The 23,274-nt window shown below is 43.9% G+C and overlaps 1 protein-coding gene and 1 pseudogene across 2 annotated transcripts; one reads left to right on the forward strand and one right to left on the reverse strand.

Annotated features, from left to right (window-relative positions):
• Window positions 1-6,175: 6,175 nt before the first annotated feature.
• Window positions 6,176-10,614, forward strand: LOC148125685 (endonuclease domain-containing 1 protein-like). Its single transcript, XM_087935337.1, has 3 exons — window positions 6,176-6,287; window positions 8,360-8,683; window positions 9,535-10,614. The coding sequence occupies exons 2-3, from the start codon at window positions 8,405-8,407 to the stop codon at window positions 10,048-10,050; spliced, it is 795 nt and encodes a 264-aa protein (XP_087791463.1). The 5' UTR covers window positions 6,176-6,287; window positions 8,360-8,404; the 3' UTR covers window positions 10,051-10,614.
• A 3,971-nt stretch (window positions 10,615-14,585) lies between these two features.
• Window positions 14,586-21,715, reverse strand: LOC113454430 (endonuclease domain-containing 1 protein-like; annotated as a pseudogene). The gene is made up of 3 exons (XR_015743962.1): window positions 21,597-21,715; window positions 16,373-16,688; window positions 14,586-15,891 (listed from the first exon to the last, which is right to left on the reverse strand). The product of XR_015743962.1 is annotated as an endonuclease domain-containing 1 protein-like (transcript).
• Window positions 21,716-23,274: the final 1,559 nt, after the last annotated feature.

Here is a 23,274-nt window from a genome sequence, read left to right on the forward strand (position 1 = left end):
TTATTCTTGAACATTCTTGCTATTCTTGTCGGGGGAAAATGCCACCTGTAAAACATCTTATACAAATTTTCTTTATATGCTGTTGACATTGTCATTTTATAATTTTGAGACCACAATTTTTGCCATTTCTCTAAATCAATCCCATATCCAAAATTCTTCCCCCAAGCAATCATCGTTTCTTTAACTTGTTCCCCCTCTAGTTCAATTTCCAGCAAATCACTATACAATTTTTTGATCACTTTTTCACCAGTACCTGTCAAAATCCTAAGTCAGTCAGTTTATCATAAAATCCCTCCATTTTAGAATCTTTAATCTTGAGTGTATTTGCGCATATGAAAACCAATTCATCCTTATACCTTGTTCTTCTAGCTTTTGCATCGTTTTAAGTTCACTCTTTTCATCCAATATTTCCCCATATCTAACTGTTTGTTCCTTCTTATATATTATAGGATAAGAAAAAGCTTCAATAGTTGATAACCAGACTGGGATTTTCAAATAACATTGTCTCTTAATTTTCTTCCAATTCAACCATAAAGACTCCCATATATAATGCCTTCTAAAATAGCCCTGTCTGTATGTATCTTGTTTTGGACTGAATTTCCTCCACTTAAAGGCTGTTCCCGGGAGAGCTTTTCTCCAGCCGAAGGTAACCTGGACATTGGGGGGCAAAGTTAGAAATAATAAAGGGACTTTTATCGCTTATTTGACTGTGTTGCCTTTGTGCCACACCCCGGGTCATCACATATCTAGTCTAACGAAGAGAAAGTCTAGGGGGTGAGTTGATAGCAGTCTTCCGATATTTGAGGCACTGCCACAGAAAGGTGAGGGTCAGCCTATTCTCCAAAGCCCCTGAAGGGAGGACAAGAAGCAATGGAGGGAAACTCATCAAGGAGAGAAGCAACTTAGAACTTAGGAGAAATTTCCTGACAGTCAGAACAATTAACCAGTGGAAGGACTTGCCTTCAGAAGTTGTGGGCGCTCCACCACAGAAGGTTTTTAAGAAGGGAACGGACAACCATTTGTCTGAAATGGTGCAGGGTTTCCTGCTTGTGCAGGGAACTGGACTTAGAAGGTCCCTTCCGATTCTGTGATATATGCTCTATGCTTTAATACAGAATAAAGAAAAAGAAGAGGAAGAGAGAAGAAAGAAAAAATAAAAAGAAGCACCGATTTCCTTTGCAACTCCTGCAAGTCTGGTTATAAAGTTATCTCTTACTTTATAGTTACGATTGTAATTGTAATTATAATTTCATTTTTTTCTATCATCTATTTTTTTTTCTAATCAGCAAAACCACAATTCATAAGTACATTTTTTTCCTGCTTTATGCAAAAACTCTATAAGGGTTTTCCAGTCAGGAACCAGTGTATAGATATTGTCTACTCTCACATCAAAGAAGTTAAATTAGCCCTCTCTGCACATTCCAGTACCTTTCCCTACCGTTTTCCATTGAGGATTATTTTCGAACATAAAATAATTTCCCCGCTAGATTCCAGTACTCCTTTGTAAGATCAACCAAGCTTTCTACACCTGCGCCCTTAATCCAGCTTCATTGGATCAATAGGGCTTGTTCCCAGGTAAGCTCTGAATGTTGCAATTTTAGCTCAAGTGTGGTCAAGTTGACAACTGCTTAGAAGACTAGCATGGTTGCAGATCAGTGGCGATATGCTACCGGTTTGGACCGGTTCAGCTGACCTGGTAGTAAAAAAAAAAAGCCTCCCCACCTTCCCCAGGCCCTCCTCTTACACTTTAGGTCGAAACCCCATGGCCCCAACAATGACAGGAAGACTACAACTGTTTGGATGAGCCAGCCCAAGTGGGGCTTTGATCCTGTGCGACAGTCCATGGTGCAGGATCCTCTTCTCTATTGTTCAGACCAAGGTGGCAACATCAGTGGGTTCTTCTGCGTTGCTAGGAGACGGGCCTGGATTTGACCAATGGAGTTGGGCTGGAATGAAGAAGTCATCCCTTAGCTAATAGTCCATTGAGGTGGGGCTGGAGGTGCCATCATGGGGGTTCCATCAACTAGGTTCAAGATAGCACACCACCATATGGATCATTCTCATTAAATATAGAGATGGCATCGCGATTGGGCCTGTAGAATGTCTGCAGATAAAGCTTTTGGAAGCTCGGGACTCAGACATTTATTAGAATTAAACCATAGTAAACATAAACCACTTATATCAATTGCATTACAATGAGGATGTCAACGTTCCAACCGATGCCCTAGTTAAATCATGAGCCTCAAGCCAAGCTTCAAAAGAAATCCAGTTATTTATTAGGAGCCTCATGTCAGCACAGACCAGGTGAAGCCAACTCTGAACTCAGTTAATTCACACTTTGCCTCTGACCTCTGTTTCCCCTTCCCTCCAATATGTGTCATCAGTCACGTTCCCCAATGAAGCAATTTTGTGGGTTGTAAAAGTAACTCCTTCCGGCCACTGTGGGTTTCCGTAGAGATGACCTTGACATATTGGTTGGAATGTGCTTTGCTTTGACAGAGATGCAAGCCCTTTGATGCAGCTGTGAAGTTTGCTTTCCCATCCTCCTTCCCTATGGCAACTCGAGAGTAGATCGGGGATGCTTCGCGAGTTGACAGAGGGTCCATCAGACAAGGGATGGCTTGAGGCCGATTGGGCCCCTCCCATTATTCAACATTTCATTATATACCTTAAAACCACAGAAACACATGACTTTCAGGATTCTGCCAGCTCCTCCTCGCAACAGGGCTAGTTACCCATTCCTCCAACCTAAAAGTTACAACAGGGCTATTTTTAACATGTCCTTTAAGTGCTTACTTCCTCTTTGTGACATTTTGCAAGCTAAGCAACTCTTAGTGTTGCAACGCATCACTTTGACATCATGAAAGGTCAGAATGTCAGGACCCAGATTCACACTGATTGTGTTTCAGGCCCTTCAGCCCTTAATATAACACGAGAGTGCCGGTAAATAGGCCTTTATAGAAAAAAAAACCTAAGATGTCCATTAATTCCCTCACCCCACCCCTTACAATCCTCCCATTTTGTCCCAACAGGACAACAACATACAGATACCAATGTGGGCAATAGGCAACCTGTGAATTCTACCCCTGTAAGGTGAGCATCATACAGAGTTTCAGCGGGTATAAAACAAGGGATAGGGCTACAGAGTGGTATACAAATTAAGACAGGTGCCAATGAACAATAACCCAGTCAGCAGCCACACAGAATGCAGATCTTTTCCTTCGTGCACTTCTGGGCCTCCATCCTATTAGGACAGGCAGCGTGAGATGCTTCAGGAATCAGCGTTGGGCAAGTCAATGCCCGCTTTTTCCTGATTTTGTCTGGGGCAAAGATTGTATGCCGAGGTTACCAGCGCTTGCTTCCCTGTCGGGCAAAGCTTCAATCTTTTGCTTTGTGGTCTTGGAAGGCTCGTGTGCCCCTATTTGGGGAATCCTTGCTTTAATTTTTATCCAGGTCAGTGGTGGGATTCAAATTTCTTTTTACTACTGGTTCTATCGGCATGGCTTGGTGGTCGTGGTGTGGTTTGGTGGCTGTGGCTTGGTGGGCATAGCAGGGGAAGGATCCTGCAAAATCCACATTCCCTCCCCACCCCACTAACCTGCTTTCCAGTTCCGTTCTCCTGTGCAGGACAACCAAAGAAGACCCATCTGATCAGCTATGGGCGTGGCTTGGTGGGTGTGGTGTTCTGTGGGCATGGCTTGGCTGGATGGGCTTGGTGGCAGGGGAAGGATGCTGCAAAATCCCCATTCCCTCCCCACCCCACTAACCTGCTTTCCAGTTCCGTTCTCCTGTGCAGGGCAACAAAAGAAGACCCAGCCAATCAGCTGGGACTCAATGGGAGGCAGAGAAGAGATGGGGGCGGGGCCAATCAGAGGTAGTATTTGCCAGTTCTCCGAACTATTCAAAATTTCCACCACTGGTTCTTCAGAACTGGTCAGAACCTGCTGAATACCACCTCTGATTCAGGTCCTACATTTAATAAACACTTGCTCTGCATTTTTTTTTTTATCAACTGCATTGCATGTGTTGTGACTCCGGGATTGGAATCTGTTTTGTTGGCAGATGTGAGCTCGAGTGAAGAGGATCTGGCAGTGAAATTTGAGCCTGCATTGCTGAGTGATTCTGAGGGCAGCCAGGATGAGGAAGTGGACTTGGCTATGAGAGACGAACCTAATTTATTAGAGCTGTCAGAGTCTTCTACCTCCCCCGAGTCTCCCTCTCTGATTATGCAGCAGCCAGTGGTAGATAATCAGGAAAATGGGCGAGAGGTTTCAGGAGAGGAGGAGAACTTGGAGGGATCCTGGCTTGATGGGAGAAATAGACGGAGATTGAGACCTCAATCTCAATCGGGAAGGAAGCGTCGAGCCGATAATTAATTGATGAGACTAACATGCCCCCTTAGGGGATAAAAGGAAATGGATTGGCTTGAGAAATTTGCCAGAAGCAAAGTGTCTTGTTAGAGCGAAAGTCTTGTGAAGATTCTCTGAGGCATTGTGATTCATAGGCACTTCAGGTTTACCAAACAGATATCGGAATTACTGCTGAGGACTGGAAAAACTTCAGCAGTTATCTTGGTTGGAGTTTGTTTTTGGTTCCTTATATTTTTGGAACTTCTGAATTGTGATTGCTCACCTGTGGATACAGGTGAGGCATAACATGCATGTATACAGTTGTTGGAAGAAATATCCACCTGGTTCAGTTCCAAGTGAAGAGAAAGATACCATTTTTTTTCTTTTTCCCTTACAGGACCTATGATCAGATCAATCTTCTGCTGACTAAATGAATTCACGAATAATTTGTTAAGGTCTGGAAAGCATCCAAGGATAAGTTGATTGCCCTCCTAGGAAGATATGATTCAACCTGGAAATAAAGAGAAACGTTCTGACCGTGAGAACAAGTAACCAATGGAACAGCTTTGCCCTTGGAAGTTGTGGGAACACCATCACTTGAGACTTTCAAGAAGAGATTGGACTGCCATTTATCCGACATGGTGTAGGGTCTCCCGCTTGGGCAGGGGGTTGGACTAGATGACCTATAAGGTCCCTTCCAATTCTGATTATCTGTTAAGGATAAAACCTCATATAACAGGAAGCTCTCTCCCATCTGACTAACATACAAGTGGCAGAAGAAGAAGAAGAAGAAGAAGAAGAAGAAGAAGAAGAAGAAGAAGAAGAAGAAGAAGAAGAAGAAGAAGAAGAAGAAGAAGAAGAAGAAGAAGAAGAAGAAGAAGAAGAAGAAGAAGAAGAAGAAGAAGAAGAAAAAGGAATGCTTGAGTGTGGGTTTGTGTGTATATGTGTAGTTGGCTTCCCTCCATGCCTCCTGAAGCTGTCTCAGCTAACTCAGTAGCAGGAATCCTCCAATTGATCATAACTGGATATTTGAAGCCGTAAGTTGGAAACTGATAACTGCAATCCGAAAGCATTAACAGTCTCTCTGTTCTTCTTCCTTTCCGTTCTTCTTCTTCCTTCTTCTCAGCTGAGCTTCCTCCTGTCAAACTCTTGTTTGTTCCCAAGAGTCTCTTTGAGAAACCTTTTCTCTTTCTTCCCTCTCTTTCCTATCCCTTTTCCTTTCTTTCTTCTTCCCTTCTTTACCTGTTCACAGCTTCCCTTTGCACATTCCCGCTCTTCCATCTAGAAGTGGAAGAGCCTCCATCTGGTTGGCCTCCATGTGACTAGGTGGACCAGCTGGACTTTGCATGCACTTGGCCAAAGCCAATCTCAAGGACCTCTTGACTTCTTCATGCAGGAGGAAGACTTTATCATTCTTCTTTCTCTTTTTCAGGCACAGGGATTCCGGTTAAAAGTCCAACCAACCCAGTGCAAAGGAAATCTAAAAATATGGCAGGATGTTGAATTGAAGAATGATTTGTACAGAATGGCTCTCAAGATTCACTAGAAGATGCTGGCCTCACAGCTGAGTACACCTTTCATTATATTTGCCATACTTGGATTCCTATTCCTCGCTTGGAAATTGTATTTTCCTTGATGTTTGGTCTTTGCAGCATGGCCTGATATTTTTTTTCTAGTCCCTTCTTGGCAATTTAAATGGAGAGTGCCAAATATAGATAATCTGTGTACTGCTTATTAGCTTTGGGGTTCTTGACCTCCACAGCTTTAACACTCTGTTGCAACACGATCACTTCCACAAAAAAGGTCAGCAAGTGAAGTATCAAAAGGATAAGAGGAAGTAGGGAGAATATAAATCTTGGAGCAGGGGCCTCCATCTGCACTGTGATTCTTTTCTGTCTACCTGACTTCCTGGTCTACAAGCAAGAGATTGTTGCCCTTGTGAGTATTCTGCTGGGTAAGTCACTGTTGGGTGTTTGGTTATGGCCTGCAGCTTCTTGTATAACTTTGAAAGACCCCAATGAACATACCCACCCTTTGGCTCTGCTTCTAAGTCTGGCACTGAAAAAAGTGACTTATGACCATTTTTCACACTTACAACTGTTGCAGTATCCCTACAGTCAGGAGAGGCCAGGCAAGGAGATGTGTACCACGATGTGGGTGATATTGAGTTGGCCATGCCCAGCCAATAACATGACCACCAAGCCACGCCCACCGACTAAGCCACGCCCACAGAACCCACCAAATTTTGTTAAAAAATTTGAATCCCACCCCGGGACTCAACTTTCCCTGAAAGAAAGATAAAAGCAAGCTGAGATGGGTGAGAGAATGATGGAGGGGAAGTTAGGTGTTTCCTGAATGGAAGGAAGGGGCCAGCTTGATGTCAATGGGAACATTGTCCTGGAGGGGCTGAAACAGCAGGCAGCTCCCCTGGCAACAGCCCCCTCAGAAGAGGGGCATCCGTAGCAGTTGCTTTCTAGATGGTTTGCTGTTTGGGAGGATTCTGGCTGAGAATGTGAGATATTTTGAGACACAGTCTGGAATGAATACCTTGAAAGACCCCACCGATTCCCCCAATGAACATATCCACCCTTTGGCTCTGCTCCTAAGTCCCCGTGCTTCTTCACAAACCCCAACCTTCCTGATAGCTGTTGGCTTCCCTATTTGATGCAGTAAGTTTACACTCCACCATCCCTGTTCTTCCTCCTGCCTACATCTTTCCTTTCTTTCCTTTCTTTTTCTTCCCCCTCTTTTTCTCTTTCATTTCCTTCTGCTCTTCTCTCTTCCTTATCTATTCACCACTTCCATTCCCATACCAGCCCTGGGGTTTTTTTTTGTCTTCCTTCTGTTGCTTCTTTCTCTCATCTGTGGCCACTCCAGTGAGACTCTTGTCTGTTCCTAAGAGTCTGTTTGAGAAAACTTTTCACTTCCCTGCCCTTCCTTCCCAGCCCTCCGTCACCCCCTCCTCTCCTTTCCTTTCTCCTTCTTTGTTTCCTTCTTTCCTCTCCTCCCATCCAAGTAATCAACCCCCTTTCTTTTCCTCTCCTCTCCTCTTCTCCTTCCCTATCTCCTTTCCTTTCTCCTTTCCTTTCCTTTCCTTTCCTTCTTTGCTCTCTCCTCCCACCCAATTAATCAATTTCCTTCCTTCCCTTTCCTCTCTCTCCCTCTCTCCTCTCCCCTCTTCTCCCTCTCCTCTTCTCTCTTCTTCTTCCTATCTCCTTTCCTTTCTCCTTTCCTTTCCTTCTTTCCTCTCCTCCCATCCAATTAATCAATTTCCTTTCCTTTCTCTTCCTTTTCTTCCCTTCCCTTCCCTCTCCTCTCCTCTCTTCTCCTTTCCTATCTCCTTTCCTTTCTCCTTTCCTTTCCTTTCCTTCTTTCCTCTCTCCTCCATCCAATTCATCAATTTCCTTTCCTTTCTTCCTTTTCTTCCTTCCCTTCCCTCTCCTCTCCTCTCTTCTCCTTTCCTATTTCCTATCTCCTCTCCTCTCTTCCTTTCCTCCTTTCCTTTCCTTTCCTTTCCTTCCTTCTTTCCTCTCTCCTCCCATCCAATTCATCAATTTCCTTTCCTTTTTAATTTCTTTCCTTCTTCCTCCCTCTCTTTTCTTTCTTCCTTTTCCTTTCCTTCCTCACCCTTCCCACCTTTGCCTGTTTATCAGTTCTCTTTCCTTCCCACCATCCCGCTCTTCCATCCAGAAGTGAAAACAACCTGGTTGGCCTCCATATGACCAGGAGGACCAGCTGGACTTCAGGCGCCCCCAGCAAAACCCAACCTCAAACCCATTCTCACATTCGTCATGGAACTTTGCAGAATCAAATTTATCATTATTCTATTCTCACTTTTTTTGTGTGCAGAAAGATTCCCTTAGAGTAGAGGATCACCCAAGCACCCGGCCATGTTGCTTCTGTATATCCTCTCCCTGGCTGCCTCGTTTCTTCTGCAGTTCTGCAGTTCTTCATGGAAAAAGGAAGAATTGCTAAATCAGAGATTTGTCATTATTCTTTTTCTTTTTCAGCCAGAAAAGTTCCACTTGAAAGGCCAACTGACCAAACGCACAGCCATGTTGCTGCTGTGGATCTTCCTCTCCCTGGCTCCCTCTTTTCTCCTGCCTGCAACTGGGGAGGTGGTACAAAGTTTCAGACCCTGCAATCAGTTCTTCTTGGGTGGGAAACCCCCCAATTTGCGCCCAATGAATCCAGCCAGAATCTGCCAGAGGTATAGAAACCAGTATCGGTTTGCCACAATGTACGACAGGACTCGGCGCATCCCCATGTACTCGGCATATAAGTATAAACCTGGTGCAGGTGAACGATCAGAGGACTGGATGATTGAACCGCAGGTAAGAGGAGCTCCTATCCTGAAGCTAAACATTCATCAGATAGAGGCAACCTTTAAGGAACAGTCAGTGGTTAGGAAATAAGGCAAGACAGTAGATTTCAGAGTGATTTATACATAATTATTCCCAGGGTCCCCCAGGAGCAAAGACTGTAAGGATTCGGTTCACCTCACTGTCCACATTGGCAAAGGTCTTACTTCCATCTGATTCTTTCCCCAAAGAACCAAGTTCAGAGATCACCCTGACATTTCAAGGTCAATGGGAGTTCAGAGGTGGTGTTCAGCCAGTTCTGACAGGTTCTGGAGAACCAGTAACGGAAATCTTGAGTAGTTCGGTGAACTGGCAAATCCCACCTCTAACTGGCCCCACCCCCCTCTATTCTCTGCCTCCTGAGTCCCAGCTGATTGGCTGGGTCTTCTTTGGTTGCCCTGCACAGGAGAACGGAACTGGAAAGCAGGCTAATGGGGTGAGGAGGGAATGGAGATTTTGTAGTAACATCATTCTGCCATGCCCACCAGGCCACACCCACCAAGCCACACCATATCCACAAGCCACCCCCACAGAACCAGGAGTAACAAAAATTGAATACCACCACTGTAGTGTATTCCGTATTGGAAGATAGTTTAAGGTGGGCTTCTCAAGAACAACAATTTGGAGTTTCAATTTGCAGAATTCCCAGAAACTGCCCTGTGAGCTGGGATGCCTGGCAGATGCTGTCCAATCTGTCTTGGCGGAGTATCCCACACCCCATTCCCCATATGACTTATGACAGTTCTTTCCCCAGACTCAGGGTCTTCGACTCAGCGTTGTGGAAATGCCAATCAGAGACAATGCTTGTCTTTTCTTATTCCTAGCTTGCCCTGCCTCAGGATCACAATCGAAAAAGCATGGAATTGGAATCACCCTTTGGGATTAACCGAAAGCTCTTGGAAAGCAGCCAGGCTGTTGACCGGGATTACCAAGAGGCTGTTTGGGAGGACAGGGGACACTTGGTGCCACCGTCCCATCAACCAGATCAGGATAGCAAAGATGCAACCTTCACCTTAACCAACATCGTGCCCCAGCTTAGTACCCTAAATCAGGGACAATGGAGAGAATATGAAGAACATATAAATACAGACGGGTGCCGTGAAACATATATCCTTGTGGGTTCTGTACCTGGCAATAAATTAATCAATAACAGAGTGAATATACCCAGTTATATCTGGGCTGCAGGTTGTTGTGTGCTTGAAAAAGGCAAAAGATCCTGGGCAGTCATTGCTGACAATAACAAGAATAACGTAGACTATCTTACCTTGAGGGAGCTGCAAGGAAAACTTGCTAAACACTACAGGAAGAAAAGAATTGATCTTTTCAATAATGCTTGTTAACTGAGCTCCCAGAGCAAATGAAATCAAAGTACAAACCAAGCAGCTTAGTTGTTCTACATATGGAAAGAATGCAGTTAATTTTAATTTTGATCTGTAGCTTTTTTCTTTTTCCTGCTAAATGTTGTGAAATTCCAGATTGTTTAATTAGACTATGCTTTAGATTATTTAGCAACAGCAGAAAATAAATGAATCCAATAATCAGATGAAGGGCAAAGTGCTGACGCAACTAAAACAGGATCTTGTTTATTTGAGTTTAGAGGTTGGATGGGCTTTATGTGATTTCAACCCATGCATAATTTGTTAAAAAAGAAACTGCAGCGGGAAGGAACAATTTTCAATCCAATGGGCTGTGTGGGAGTGAAGAGGCCCTGTAGGCATCAAATTTGATTTTATGCTATATAACGCTTATATTTGCTACAAGTAGTCCTCAAGTTATGACAATTTGTTTGTATGATGTTATGTCAATGTTGAAAAAAGTGTCTTGCACGCAATCCTTGTATGTAGGACTGCTAGAATTCTGTCTCAATAGCTTTCTTACTTCATCCAATAAACTTACTTATCAAAGATCTGTGTCCTTGTGTGTGACTTTCAGTATATCAATCTAGAAATTTGACCATTCCATTTTGGGAATAGCCCAGGGTTCAGAATTTGACATGTTAATGCTCCGAACCTTTGCGCAAATAAACCTGTCTTCTCCAACCCTTCATGGTCTTGTGTCCTGAATTGGACCCAGGATTTGCTGCAATACTAATAGTTTCATGTTTTTCTCTATTTCTCTTCATTGATTAATTGATGGATTGATTGATTAAATGCCACTAAGCTGGAGTCAAATCTTAGCAAACGAAGAGTTGTATATGGTGTGGTCCAATAGGTCCAATAATTCTGAATTCTCCAGTTCTTCATATAGAAACTTCTGGCTCCAACGTGGATTAATTCTAAGGAAGGGTGCATAGAACTGAGGCGTTCATACATTTTCCATTTTAAGTTAAATTCCATTTTCCATACCAGCTACTAAAAGGCAGCATCAACATTATATAAAAGCAGGTGACATGTTGGTGTGGTTCAAAAAGAACCTCCAGATTGGTCCATTTGCTTCACTTTGGCTGCAGAAAAACATTTAGCAATTAAGGCTGTTAAATTGCTATGATCTGTTTTGGTTGCAGAAAAAAATCTCACTGCCTAAACTTGGATTGGATAGGTTGGCTGAAAAGGATTTTGGCCTGAATCCCTCATCATAACATAAAGGTGATGGCTTCCCCTGTCCAGCCATGTCCATCTATAAGGGGCAACAGTGCTCATTGTTGAGGTAATTCTCCATTAGGAGAATGAGCACATACAGGGAGACGTATTTGAGAGTAGTGTTTGAATAATACACACACAGCACACAGATACACTGTACAGTAAATGTAGGCTTTTACTTCCAGAAAGGATTAAAGCAAAGTTCAAAAAAAGCAGTCCAAAATCATTCACAGGTAAATCAGTCAGTTTTCAATCCAGCGATAATCCAATAACAAAGTCCAGTGTCAAAAACAGACTTACATCAAATCCATGAATACCAGTCAATTATGAGGAATGGCAATATTCTCCAACAGAAGGAAACAGAGACTGACTCACACTCTCTTCTGAGACTAAGACTAAGACAAACCAGGCTTCTGGCTCCATCCTATGGCCGTTTGAGAAACACACCTATTTACAGTTTTGCATTTTCTTAAAGATACAGTTTTAAAATATTTAGCCTGGTTTATATATTTCCAACCCAAATACCTGTTAGTGACTTATATTCCTAACATTCATCTCTGTTTATTAGCTTTGGGAGCCAGCATTGTCCAAAGAAATTTCTATAGTTATGTGACTATACACCGAGATGCACAGAACACAGCTATATTCCCATCAAAGTGGTACCTATTTCTCTACTTTGCATGCTTTTGAAGTGTTAGCTGAGCAGGAGCTGAGGCAAAGAACAGGAGCTCACTCATCATGCGGCACTCTTGTTTCGAACCCAAGCTGTCAGCTTTACAAGCTCAGCATCTTTAACCGCTGAATCACCATGCCCCCCTAGTCGTAACACAGTTACTTATTATCTTATTACTTCATTATTTTTTTATTATTTTTTATTTCTTTTATATTGTGTTTTTCTAACCTTCTAAGCCACCATGAGTTGCTCTGTGTGAACCCCAGTGGTGGGTTTCAAATTTTTAATTTGTGGGAGTGGCTTAGGTGATGCGTAGCTTGGTGGTCATGTGACTGGGTGAACGTGACTTGGTGATCATGTTATTGGCTGGGAGTGGCCAACTCAATATCACCCACATCGTGGCACACATCTCCTCACCTGGCCTCTCATGACTGTAGGGATACTGCAACAGTTGTAAGTGTGAAAAATGGTCATAAGTCACTTTTTTCAGTGCCATTGTGACTTTGAATGGTCACTCCACACAAGCAAAGTACCAGCAAAGGAGGGGAAAAAAAACACCAGAGAAGTTCCTGAGATAGGAAGTCCAGTCCTGCCAGAAGGGTTAATGGAGAGGCAGTTTCTGTAAGCGACACCAGAATGTTTCCTTCCTGCCTTACAGGATTAGCCCAGTAATTTCTTCCAACAACCGGTTCTCTAAACTGCTTAGAATGTGAACAACCGGTTCTGGTGAATAGGTGCGAACTGATAGAATCCCACCCCTGCCCTCAAGTACTGGAAGATGGCTATCCTATCATCTCTAGTCCTTCTCTTTGTTAGATTAGACATACTCAATTACTCCATCATTCATGATATGGTTTAACCTCCAGGCCCTTTATCAACTTTGTTGCTTTTCTCCGCATTTTCTAGGGTCCCAAACTGTGGTGGTTTTTTTTTTTTACTACTGATTCTGTGGGTGTGACTTGATCGGCATGGCTTCGTGGGTGTGGCAGGGGAAGGATACTGTAAAATCTCCATTCCCACCTCACTCCTGGAGGAAGGTTACTGCAAAATCCCATTCCTTCCCCACCCCATTAACCTGCTTTCCAACTCTATTCTCCTGTGCAGGGCAACCAAAGAAGACCCAGCCAATCATCTGGGACTCGGGAGGCAGAAAATAGATGGGGGTGGGGCCAGTCAGAGGTGGGATTGGCCGGTTCTCTGCTACCAGTTCTCCAGAACTGGTCAGAACCTGATGAAACCACTTCTGGTCCCAACATCATTTTTGTATCCTGGTATCCAGAAATGGACGCACTAATCCAAGTGTACCAGTACTGTACAAAGCACTCCTAGAATTTCTGAATTAGTTCATCTTGCTGGGAAGTTTTTGCTACCTGATGTGGAGTTCTAACATCTCTACATGTTAGTTAGGAAAACAACTATACCTTAATCTAGTCTGTAATCTGTACTAGATTAAGCTCATCTGGAATTGGGGTTATCAACGTTACTACTAGGGTTTCCGGCCAAAATCATTTTCAGACAACCTATCCAATCCAGGTTAAGGTAGGGGGATTTCCACAATCACAAAGCAGGGATTGCAACAACAATTTTACAGCCTTTATTGCTAAATGTTTCCTCCAACAAGACTGAAAAAAAACAGACAAACCTTTTTAAACCAGACAAGCGTGTCACCTGCTTTTACACTCCAGTTTAGATTCTGCCTTTTAGTGACAGGTTTGGAAAGTGGAATTTAACTTAGAATGGAAAATGTATTAAGGCCCCAATTCTATGCACGCTTATTTAGAATTAAGCCAGGTTGAATCCAGAGTTTCTAAGTGAAGAACCTCAAGAGTTCAGGATTATTAGATCTAGATGACCACTCCATCATCAATCTCTTTGTTCTCTATGATTTTAACCCACTCAATGGCTTTTAATCAATTAATGAATCAATCAGGGCCAAAATAGAACTCTTTAGCAATGTCCCTGCTACCTGCTCCTCCCTATCCACAGCCCCCTGATTGATTTAAAACATTGATTGATGGATTGATTGACCAATCCATGCTTTTCCTCACAAGGAACACCTGGTTTGAGCTGTTTTAAGCAGATACTGGGGGAGGGTGTCTTCTCCCGGGACAATTGTTTTGCTTTGACAAGCTCTTCCCGGGCCTTGGAAAAACTCTGCTTCGGATCACGTTTCTACCCTGTTTTCAGACCTTGCCTAGTAGACCTTGCCTAGTAGACCAGACCTTGCCTAGTAGACCTTGAACCCAGGGGTGGGTGGCTGCCTTTGGGAAAGATTGGGATGAAGATTTTACCAGCCATTCTAGGGCCATGGGATAGCAGAGCAATGAATGACTTTATGAAAGCCTGCATCTGCCTAGGCAACCTGGGTTACAACAGATCTGACACCAACTTAATGAGATTTAATCTATCAGTCAAGGCCAACATAAGGGGGCGGGGGGAGAAATGGAACTATTGGCAATGTGCTTTTTCCATGCTCCCACATCCCACACACATACCCCTGATTGATTGATTGATTGATTGATTTATCAATTGACTGACTGACTGATTGATAATACTGTGCAAAATTGAATGGTCAGTTTTTCCTAGATTGATCATACTGTAAAGTGACTCAAGGACACAGATCTTTGATAAGCAAGTTTATTGCAAGAACTAAGAAATCAATAGAGAAAGCGTTCAGGCAGTTACATACAGGAAGGCATCAACGTTTGACCACAATTGGAACTGGAAATCTGTCACTAAGCGATGTTATTGTTAAGTGAGTCACACCCAATTTTACAACCTTCAGGACACTGCAAGTATCCTAAATACATGCCAAGCGTCCACATTTTGATCATGGGACCATGGGACACTGCAATAGTCATACATAGATTGCAAGTCTTTCTTTTAAATGTTGCCATAAATTCAAACAGTTATTAAATGGTTGTAAGTTGAGAACTACCTGTGTCAAATCTAAGCCCCCTTTAGCATGAAATGAAATTTGATTCCTAAGGATCTTCTTCCCACCGTCAGAGTGCAATGGACTAAAAACTGTTCCTTTTCACTGCAGTTTCTTTTCCAACAAGTTACACATGGGTTGTAATCAGAAAGCCCATCCAAAGTGTGACAAACAAGAAACTGTTTTAGCTGTGTCATCATTGCACCCTTCATCTCATGACTGGATTAATGTATTTTCTGGGTTTGCTCCCCAATCTGAACCACAAACTAATCAAACAGCCTGAATTTTCACAAGATTGAGCCAAAAAAAACTATAATACAGATCAAACTAGGATTATAATAACTGCATTCATTCCATATGTTGAACAACTAAGCTGCTACGTATATTCTTTGCTTTTTTTTCTTTTTCTTTTGCTCTGTGAACTCTGTTTGGCAGACAGAGAGGGACCTTATTATTATTAGCCAGAGGAATAGCAAGCACCATTGAAAAGATTAATGGGCTTCCCGTATTTGACTTGAAGATTTTGTTCTATTTGCCTCAAGTTAAGCCTGTCTAAGTGATTCCATGTATTGTCAGCAATGAATCCCCAGGAAGTTTTCTGGAGGTTTGGATACACACAACAAACGGCAGTCCAGATATAACTGGGCTTATTCACTCTGCCTTCAGAGATCGAACCTTCACCGGGTACCGCACCCGTAATGACATACGTTTCACCACATCCATCTGTGTCTTTTCTCATATTGCTTATGCATTGCTTCCAGTATCCATTAGCAAGATCTTTAAACTGGGGCACGACGTTGGTTAAGGTGAAGGTTGCATCTTTGCTATCCTGATCCGGTTGATGGAAAAATGGTGCCAGCTGCCCCTTGATGTAGGACAAAGCGCCTGCGTAATCCTTCAAAACTGCCTGACTCTTTGCAAGTTCCTGGGGGTCGATTGCACAATCCTGTTCCGATTCCATGCCTTTGCATTGATGGTCCCAAGGCATTGCAAGCTAGGAATAAGAAAAGACAAGCAACGTGCCTGATTGGCATTCACACAAGACAGAATCAAACACCCTGAATCTGGGGAAAGATCTACCACGAGTCAGCCAGGGAATGGGGTGTGGGGTTGCTGCCATGGGGGTTTGCATAGTTGGGCCGTTTCTGGAATTCTGGAAATTGAGGCTGACCCTCTTGGGGAGCCCACTTTAAACTTTCCTCTAGTAATGAATACACATTCCTGGAGCTTGAAATTTGGGGATCTGGGCTCTCTGACTTTGATTCTTTGGGGAAAGGTGGAAGTAGGACCTTGCCAATGTAGACAATGTCCTTAGGGCAAAGCTCCTAAAAATATCCTGGGAATTTTTGTACAAATAATGTACACATAATTCCTACGTTCACTGTCTTGCCTTATTTCCTAAACCCTCACTGTTCCTCTAACATGGCGTCCATTTCATGAAAGTTTAGCTAAAAAAAATTGGGAAGTCCTTTTACCTGTGGTTCAATCTTCCAGTCCCTCTGTGGGTCACTCTCTTCAAATCGGTATTTATATGCTGAGAACAGGGGGATGCGCCAATCCTAGTCATACATTGTGGCAAATTGATAACTGTTTTTATAGAACTGGCAGATTCTGGCCGGATTCATTGGCACCAAATTGGGGGGTTTCCCACCCAAGAAGAATTGCTTGCAGGAGTCGAAACTGCTCCCCACCTCCCCTGTGGCAGGCAGGAGGAAAGAGGCAGCCAGGGAGAGGAAGGTCCACAGAAGCAACATGGCTGTGCGCTTGGTCGGTCCTTCTAGTGGAATTGTTCTGCCTCAAAAAGAGAAGAAGAAGAAGAATTTAGCCATTTTCCACCAAGAATCTAAGAATAACCTTGAGGTTGGGCTTGGCCAAGGACTCATCACGCCCAGCTGGTCCTCTTGAGGAGGCCAACCAGATTGTTTACCTTTCTGGAAGGAAGTGTGGGAATCTGAGAAGATGAGAGAAGTTGTAAAGAGTCAGAGAAGGAAAGGGGGAAGAAAGAAAGGAAAAGGAAGACAGGAAAGAGAGGGAGAAGAAAAGAAAGAAAGGAAAGGAAAAAGGAAAGGAAGGGATAGGAAGAAAGTAGGCAAGAGGGGAGGGGAAGGAAGGGAAGGGGAAGGTTTCTCAAAGAGTCCCTTTGCAACAAAGAGGAATTTTACAGGAGGAATGTCAGCTGAGGAGAAGGAAAAGGGAGAAGAGAGAGGAGGAAGGGCCTTGTGGGAAGTGGAGTGAAGCGGTGATTAGATGAAGAAGGGGAAAGAGAGGAACGAAAGAAAAGAGAAAAGAAAGGGAGAGGAAAGGAAGGGATGAAAAGGTAAAGCAAAGGGAGAGTAAAGAAAGAAGGAAAGGAAAGGAAAGAAAAGAGAAAGAGGGAGTTTTTCCAAAACGGCTCTTGGGAACAGGAAGAGGCCTCAGCTGTGGAGAAAGAAGGGGCAAAAGAGAGAGGAGGAGGAACAGGGATGGTGGGGAGACAATTTACTGCATCCAAAAGGGAAGCACAATAAAGCAGGCAGGCAGGATAAAAATCTACCAAACAAATAAATAATATGCCCATACAATTATTCCTGCCTCCCTGGAGCTGGTGTTCTCATCCTGCCCCTGGACTCAATGCTTCCCTGCTGCTGGTGGGCCAAGAACTAATTTCTCAAACACTCTTAAATGAATATTATTTGGTGCCTTCTAAAGCAGGGATGGGCAACTCTTTGGACTTGATTCCAAATGACGAATATCTTTCTCTCAAGAGAGTAAAGGAGGAGATCCTTGTTTCTGGTGCCCAGGAGATTTCTAAGAATTCATCTCAAGGTTACATGAATGGTGTTGCAGCAGTTGTGTCGTCTCTGGGTCTAACAAATCCACAGGCAAGAAACCCATGTCTTGGGGCTCGTTTCCAAACCTGGTAGCCTAAGTACAGTATAAGGTCCTTATACCTCTTTGCTCACATTGGACAATGGGGATCTTCTTCTTGCCCTTCTCCCAAGGGCTTTGGAGGATATATTGTCTCGCTGTGACGGCCTCTCAAGTGCTGGAAGATGGCTATCATGTCAACCCCCAGGCCTTCTCTTTTTTAAATTAGACATTCCCAATCCCTCCAAGTGTTCCCCACATGTTTTAGCCTCCAGACTCCTTCTCATTTTTGTTCCCCTTCTCTGCACTCTTTCCATGGGGCCAACATCTGTTTTGTATCGTGGGAACCTAAACCGAACTCCGTATTCCAAGTGCAGTCTTTAACTAGTGTCACTTTCTGGGTCCATGCAGCTTTCTGTGAAGGTTTTGTTGCCCTATCTGCAATTCCAAACAGCAGTTCTGTATCTGACAAATCCACAGGCAGGTAACCCAGATATTAGAGGGGATTTCCGGTCTGTGCTTCATGGCAGCAAGAGGGCTAGATGCTTAAAACTCTTTGCCCACATTAACTGTAATTAATTTAACAATCCTACTGCTTCTGATAGAAGATCGAGTTGTAGGAACCAAAAGCTGCCATCTAGGCAAACAACAGTGACTATATCCAGGAGGAAAGAGCATAATTCAAGCATTTGCACAAGATAGTTTTGACAACGGCTGCAGCCAATCACAAAATATCCCACAGTGGCTTACCCAGCAGAATACTCACAAGTGCAACCAATCTCTTGCTTGTGGGCCAGAAGAAGTCAGGGAGACAGAGAAGAGTCACAATGTAGATGGAGGTCTCTGCTCCAAGATTTATATTCTGGCTATTTCCTGTTATCTTTCTGAGGAAATACGTGCGTGACTGTTCTTTTGATGGATTGACAGGTGTCTGACCTAGGGTGGGATTTCTGTGGAACTGACTCAGCCATCAGAGGTGAGTAAATATGTCAAGAGGGCGGATTTATGAATTACTGGTATATAGTTCATCTCAGTGTTCACCTGGAACTAGACCAAAAGAATTCTGTTGGCCTCATTTCGGACTACACCAAATATAATATTTCCCATACTTTGATTTTTATTCCTCTGTTAGAAATTGTCTTTTCCTTATGTTTGAATGATTGAATGAATGAATTTGCTCTTTGCAACGTGACCAGATATCCACCACACCATGCTGATACTTGTTAGGCCCTTCTCTGTAATTGAATGGAACCGAGGCTAAATACAGCTAATCTGTGGGGTACTTTTTAGCTTTGGGTTCTTGGCTTCCAAAGCTTTAATCTGGTCTGTCCCCTCCTGTTCTGTCGCAAGAAGAGATCTGACTCGAAACCAGTGGGAATTCAGCTCTTTATTTGTTCTCAGTAACTTCAACAAAACTGGAGCCATGGCAGCCTCTTTTATAGTGGCTACTCGCGACTCATGGCCAATGACGGCTCCTTAAACTTTCTGCCGTCAGGCGGACCAATTACGAAATAGTATTCTAGTATTCAGTAAGAACCAATTAGTAATCAGCATTGGCGGACCACTCAAAATGCAGTATTACAAGTAGCAAATATATAACACCCCTCCCCACTTGGTTTGGTCCAACCTACATTACGTAGTCACGTAAGTAGGTGGGGCTTTTATGGTTCCTACTTGACCTGCACAATTCAGTTGCGGTGTTGTCTTCAGCTGGTTCGGATGGGATCGCTGTCTCTCCCATCTTTCTCCGTGGTACCTCCTGGAAGGGTGAATCAGCCAGGCCGCTCCCACCCGGTCTACCTGGGCTGGTTGAGTCGGCTCGGCTGCTTCTTCCAGGAGTGGCTTCGTGTTGGTTTTCTCTGCCAGCTCCCTTCTTTTGAAGTCGTCTGCAGGTAAGTAGTTTTGATTTCTTGACAGGCCTGCTGGCAGTGTTGGTTGGTGATTTGTTGTTTGTTGTGTTAGTGGAGGGTCTCCCCTTCCCCTTTTATTCGCGCATGAGGAAACCCACCCCCCTCTCTTGCTTTATTATTGTTTGATATGTTTGTGGGTGGGTATGTTCTGCTCCCTCGCTCCTAGGGTTGTCGGTGTTTCTTTCTATTGTTCTAGACCGCAGTTGGTCTATGTGTCTTTTCCAGTTTCTTCCATCCTCCATGTCTAGTCTGTATTACCAGGGTCCCGTTATTTGGATTATTCTAGCCGGTATCCAAAGTGGGTCCCCTGTAAGGTTTTTTGCGTATACCAGATCTCCTGTTGTAAATGTGCGGTACTTACTGGAGGAGTCTGGTGGCTTTTCAGGGTTGTATGTGGAGTGCAATCTATCCAGGTGCAACCATAGTTTCCTGCCCATCAAGAGTTCTGCTGGGCTCTTATTAGTTGTGGTGTTTGGTGTTATATGTTGGATGGTTAGCATTTTATAGATTTTGTCTTGGATGTCACCCGTGTCTGGTTTATCTAATGCCTCTTTGGTATACCGAACCATGCGTTCTGCCCGTCCGTTTGTAGCTATTCAAACGGGCGCAGTTAGGGCATGCCATATGCCCTGTTCAGTGAGGAATTTTTCAAATGACAATGCCGTGAACTGTGGCCCGTTGTCTGACACCAATAGATCCAGTAACCCATGCGTTGCGAATAATTTTCTTAGTTGTTTGATGACGGCTTCTGTCGTTGTGGAGTGCATGATGCTTACCTCCAGCCAATTGGAGTAAGCATCTACTATAATTAAAAATGTATGTCCTTTTGTGGGTCCACCGAAATCTATGTGGATCCTAAACCAGGGGCCCCTTGGTGTCTCCCAGTCGAGGATAGGTGCTGGAGTGGGGGTAGGTCTGGACTTTTGGCATTTAGTGCATGTTCCCACCCATGTTTCAATGTCCTTGTCCATTCCTGGCCATCATACATAACTCCTGGCCAGGGGTTTCATTTTTATGATACCTGGGTGTCCTTCATGCAACATATACAGTACTTTCTCCTGCAGCATTTTTGGAATGATAACCCTATCCCCCCACAGTACACATCCCTTCAAAGTTGAGAGCTCAGCTTGTCGGTTACAGAAAGGTTTAAAGGTTTTGTCATTATCAGTTTCCGGCCAACCCTTACCTACCCAGTTTAAAATCCATGCCATCAGTGTATCTTTTGCAGTTTCTTTCGCGATGTCTGATGTGGTGATCAGAAGGTTGGGTAATGTCTCAATTTGTAAGATGGACGTTGTCGGTGCTGGATCGTCTTCCAGGTCACATAGGGGTGAACGGCTCAGGGCGTCCGCATGGAATATGTCCTTTCCTGGCCGGTGGATTAACTTGTAGTTGTAAGAGGCAAAGAACTCTGACCACCGTGTCATTCATAGTGATAGGATGTTGGGAGTGGCCCTGTTCCCCACGAGTATTCCCAATAGTGGCTTGTGGTCTGTAATTAGTGAGAATGTCCTACCGTAGAGGTATTCATGAAATCATTTGACCCCCATTATTGCAGCTAGGGCTTCTCTGTCCAGTTGGCTATAGTTCCTTTCTGTCTTTGACAGTGTTTTGGAGTAGAAGGTGATCGGTGCCTCTCTGCCATTGGGTAAGGTGTAGCTGAGGATGGCGCCGACTCCGAATGGTGATGCATCGGAGGTGACCGTTAGTGGCAGGGTGTCGCTGTATTGAATTAGCACAGATTCGGATGTCAACGAGTCTTTAACTCCCTGGAATGGGTCTGGATGCTTCTTTGATTGCTCTTTTTTTTTTTCCAGTGGGGTGGATCCCTTCTTGATCTATGAGGTATCCCAGGAACTCAACCTGATTTGTGGCTAGCTGGCATTTCTCTCTTTTGACTTTGAGTCCCGCTTCTCTAAATCTTCGCAAAACTTCCCTCAACCGCTCCTTCAGTTGCCTTTTGTCCCCGGCGGATACCAATACATCATCAAAATATGGAACCACCACCTTGAGTCCTTGCAGAAGGCGCTCCATCAGGCTTTGGAAAATGCCTGGGGCCATGCTGACGCCAAATTGCAGTCTTTTGCATTTGAATGCCCCCCTCCACACCCGGTGCAATGGAATTCCGATTTCCTTTCCTTCTTCGTTCGCCAATTTCATTCCGACTGGAGCCTATGTATGTCTTCTTCCTCATCAACCGTGTCGGGCGAGGAATCAATGTCCTCATGGTGGGTAGTTGTGGTTGTGGTGGGTTTCTGAGTGCCCTCTGGCTTCTTGTCTCGGGCTTGTCTCGGGTCACCCTGAGTTTCTTGGGTTGCTGTATTCATTAGCCACATAGTGGCTGCTGATTTTTTCGCTGCTTCAGCAGTGGTAGCTTCAGCGATGGCCTCGGTCATGGTGATAGTGGGTTGGGCCAGCAGTCGGCTTTGTAGGGTAAGGTCTCTCAGTCTGAGGACCACACGGTCTCTCTTGGCTTCGTCCATGTTGAGGAACTCACACGCCACTCCAATGTCCCTTAGAGCCACCACGAAATCCCCGATGCTCTCGCCTTCTCGTTGGTTTCGTTTGTAGAATTCGTATCTCCGGATAAGGCTGGAGACAGTTGGCGCATAATGGGCTCTCAGTAGTCGATTCAAATCTGTTTAACGTCCTGGGGCTTGGCCAATGCCTTGGCCATTTTGAAGACTGTGGGCCCATAGTGCGTCAGGAACACGGGTCTCTTCCTTTGATCGGTTATCCCCTGCAGCTCGTTGCTCACAAGGAACATGAGGAATCTGTCAATGTATGATTTCCAGTCCTCTTCCGCTGCGTTGAACAATACGGGTGGCGAGTTGTTGCCGGCCATTTCGTTGGTTGCTCGGCTCTCATTGCCATGTGCTTCACTGGTCTCCTTGTCTCAGAATCCCATCCTCATCACCAGTGTTCTGTCGCAGGAACAGATCTGGCTAGAGACCAGTGTGAATTCAGCTCTTTATTTGTTTTCAGTAACTTCAACAAAACTGGAGCCGTGGCAGCCTCTTTTATAGCGGCTGCTCACAGCTCACGGCCAATGATGGATCCTTAAACTTCCCACCGTCAGGCGGACCAATTACAAAACAGTATTCTAGTATTCAGTAAGAACCAATCAGTAATCAGCATTGGCGGACCAATCAAAATGCAGTATTACAAGTATGCAAATTTATAACACCTTCCTTTACCCATAGAGTCAGTGCCACAGAATTGTCACCCTAGGCCAAGTACCTGTCAAAGCATCAAAAGAACAGTCATGCATTCATTTTTTCAGAAAGATCCAAGTGACCATCCCCTTCTTAACTCCTTCCACTCTATATTCATATATTTAATTTCTAACTTCCATTTTTATACTAAAGAAAAAATGTACTTAATTATTCATGTATTAACTATAGCTGCAATAGTATTTACTCAAACCTGGAAAAGTGAAAAAATTCCGATAGAAGAATGTGATTAGAAAAATATTAGAATGTACAAAAATGAACAGATTAACAACTGGCAATTAAAGAAAAAGAACAAACTGAATATTATATGATATGGGAATTATTTTATCAATTGTTGGAAAATAAAAATGCTCCAGGATTTTTGAAAGATATGGTACATGTCACCTT

Source organism: Pseudonaja textilis, chromosome 5, assembly GCF_049901715.1.
Source record: "Pseudonaja textilis isolate UNSWEBS1 chromosome 5, rPseTex1.2, whole genome shotgun sequence".
Taxonomy (NCBI): Eukaryota; Metazoa; Chordata; class Lepidosauria; order Squamata; family Elapidae; genus Pseudonaja; species Pseudonaja textilis.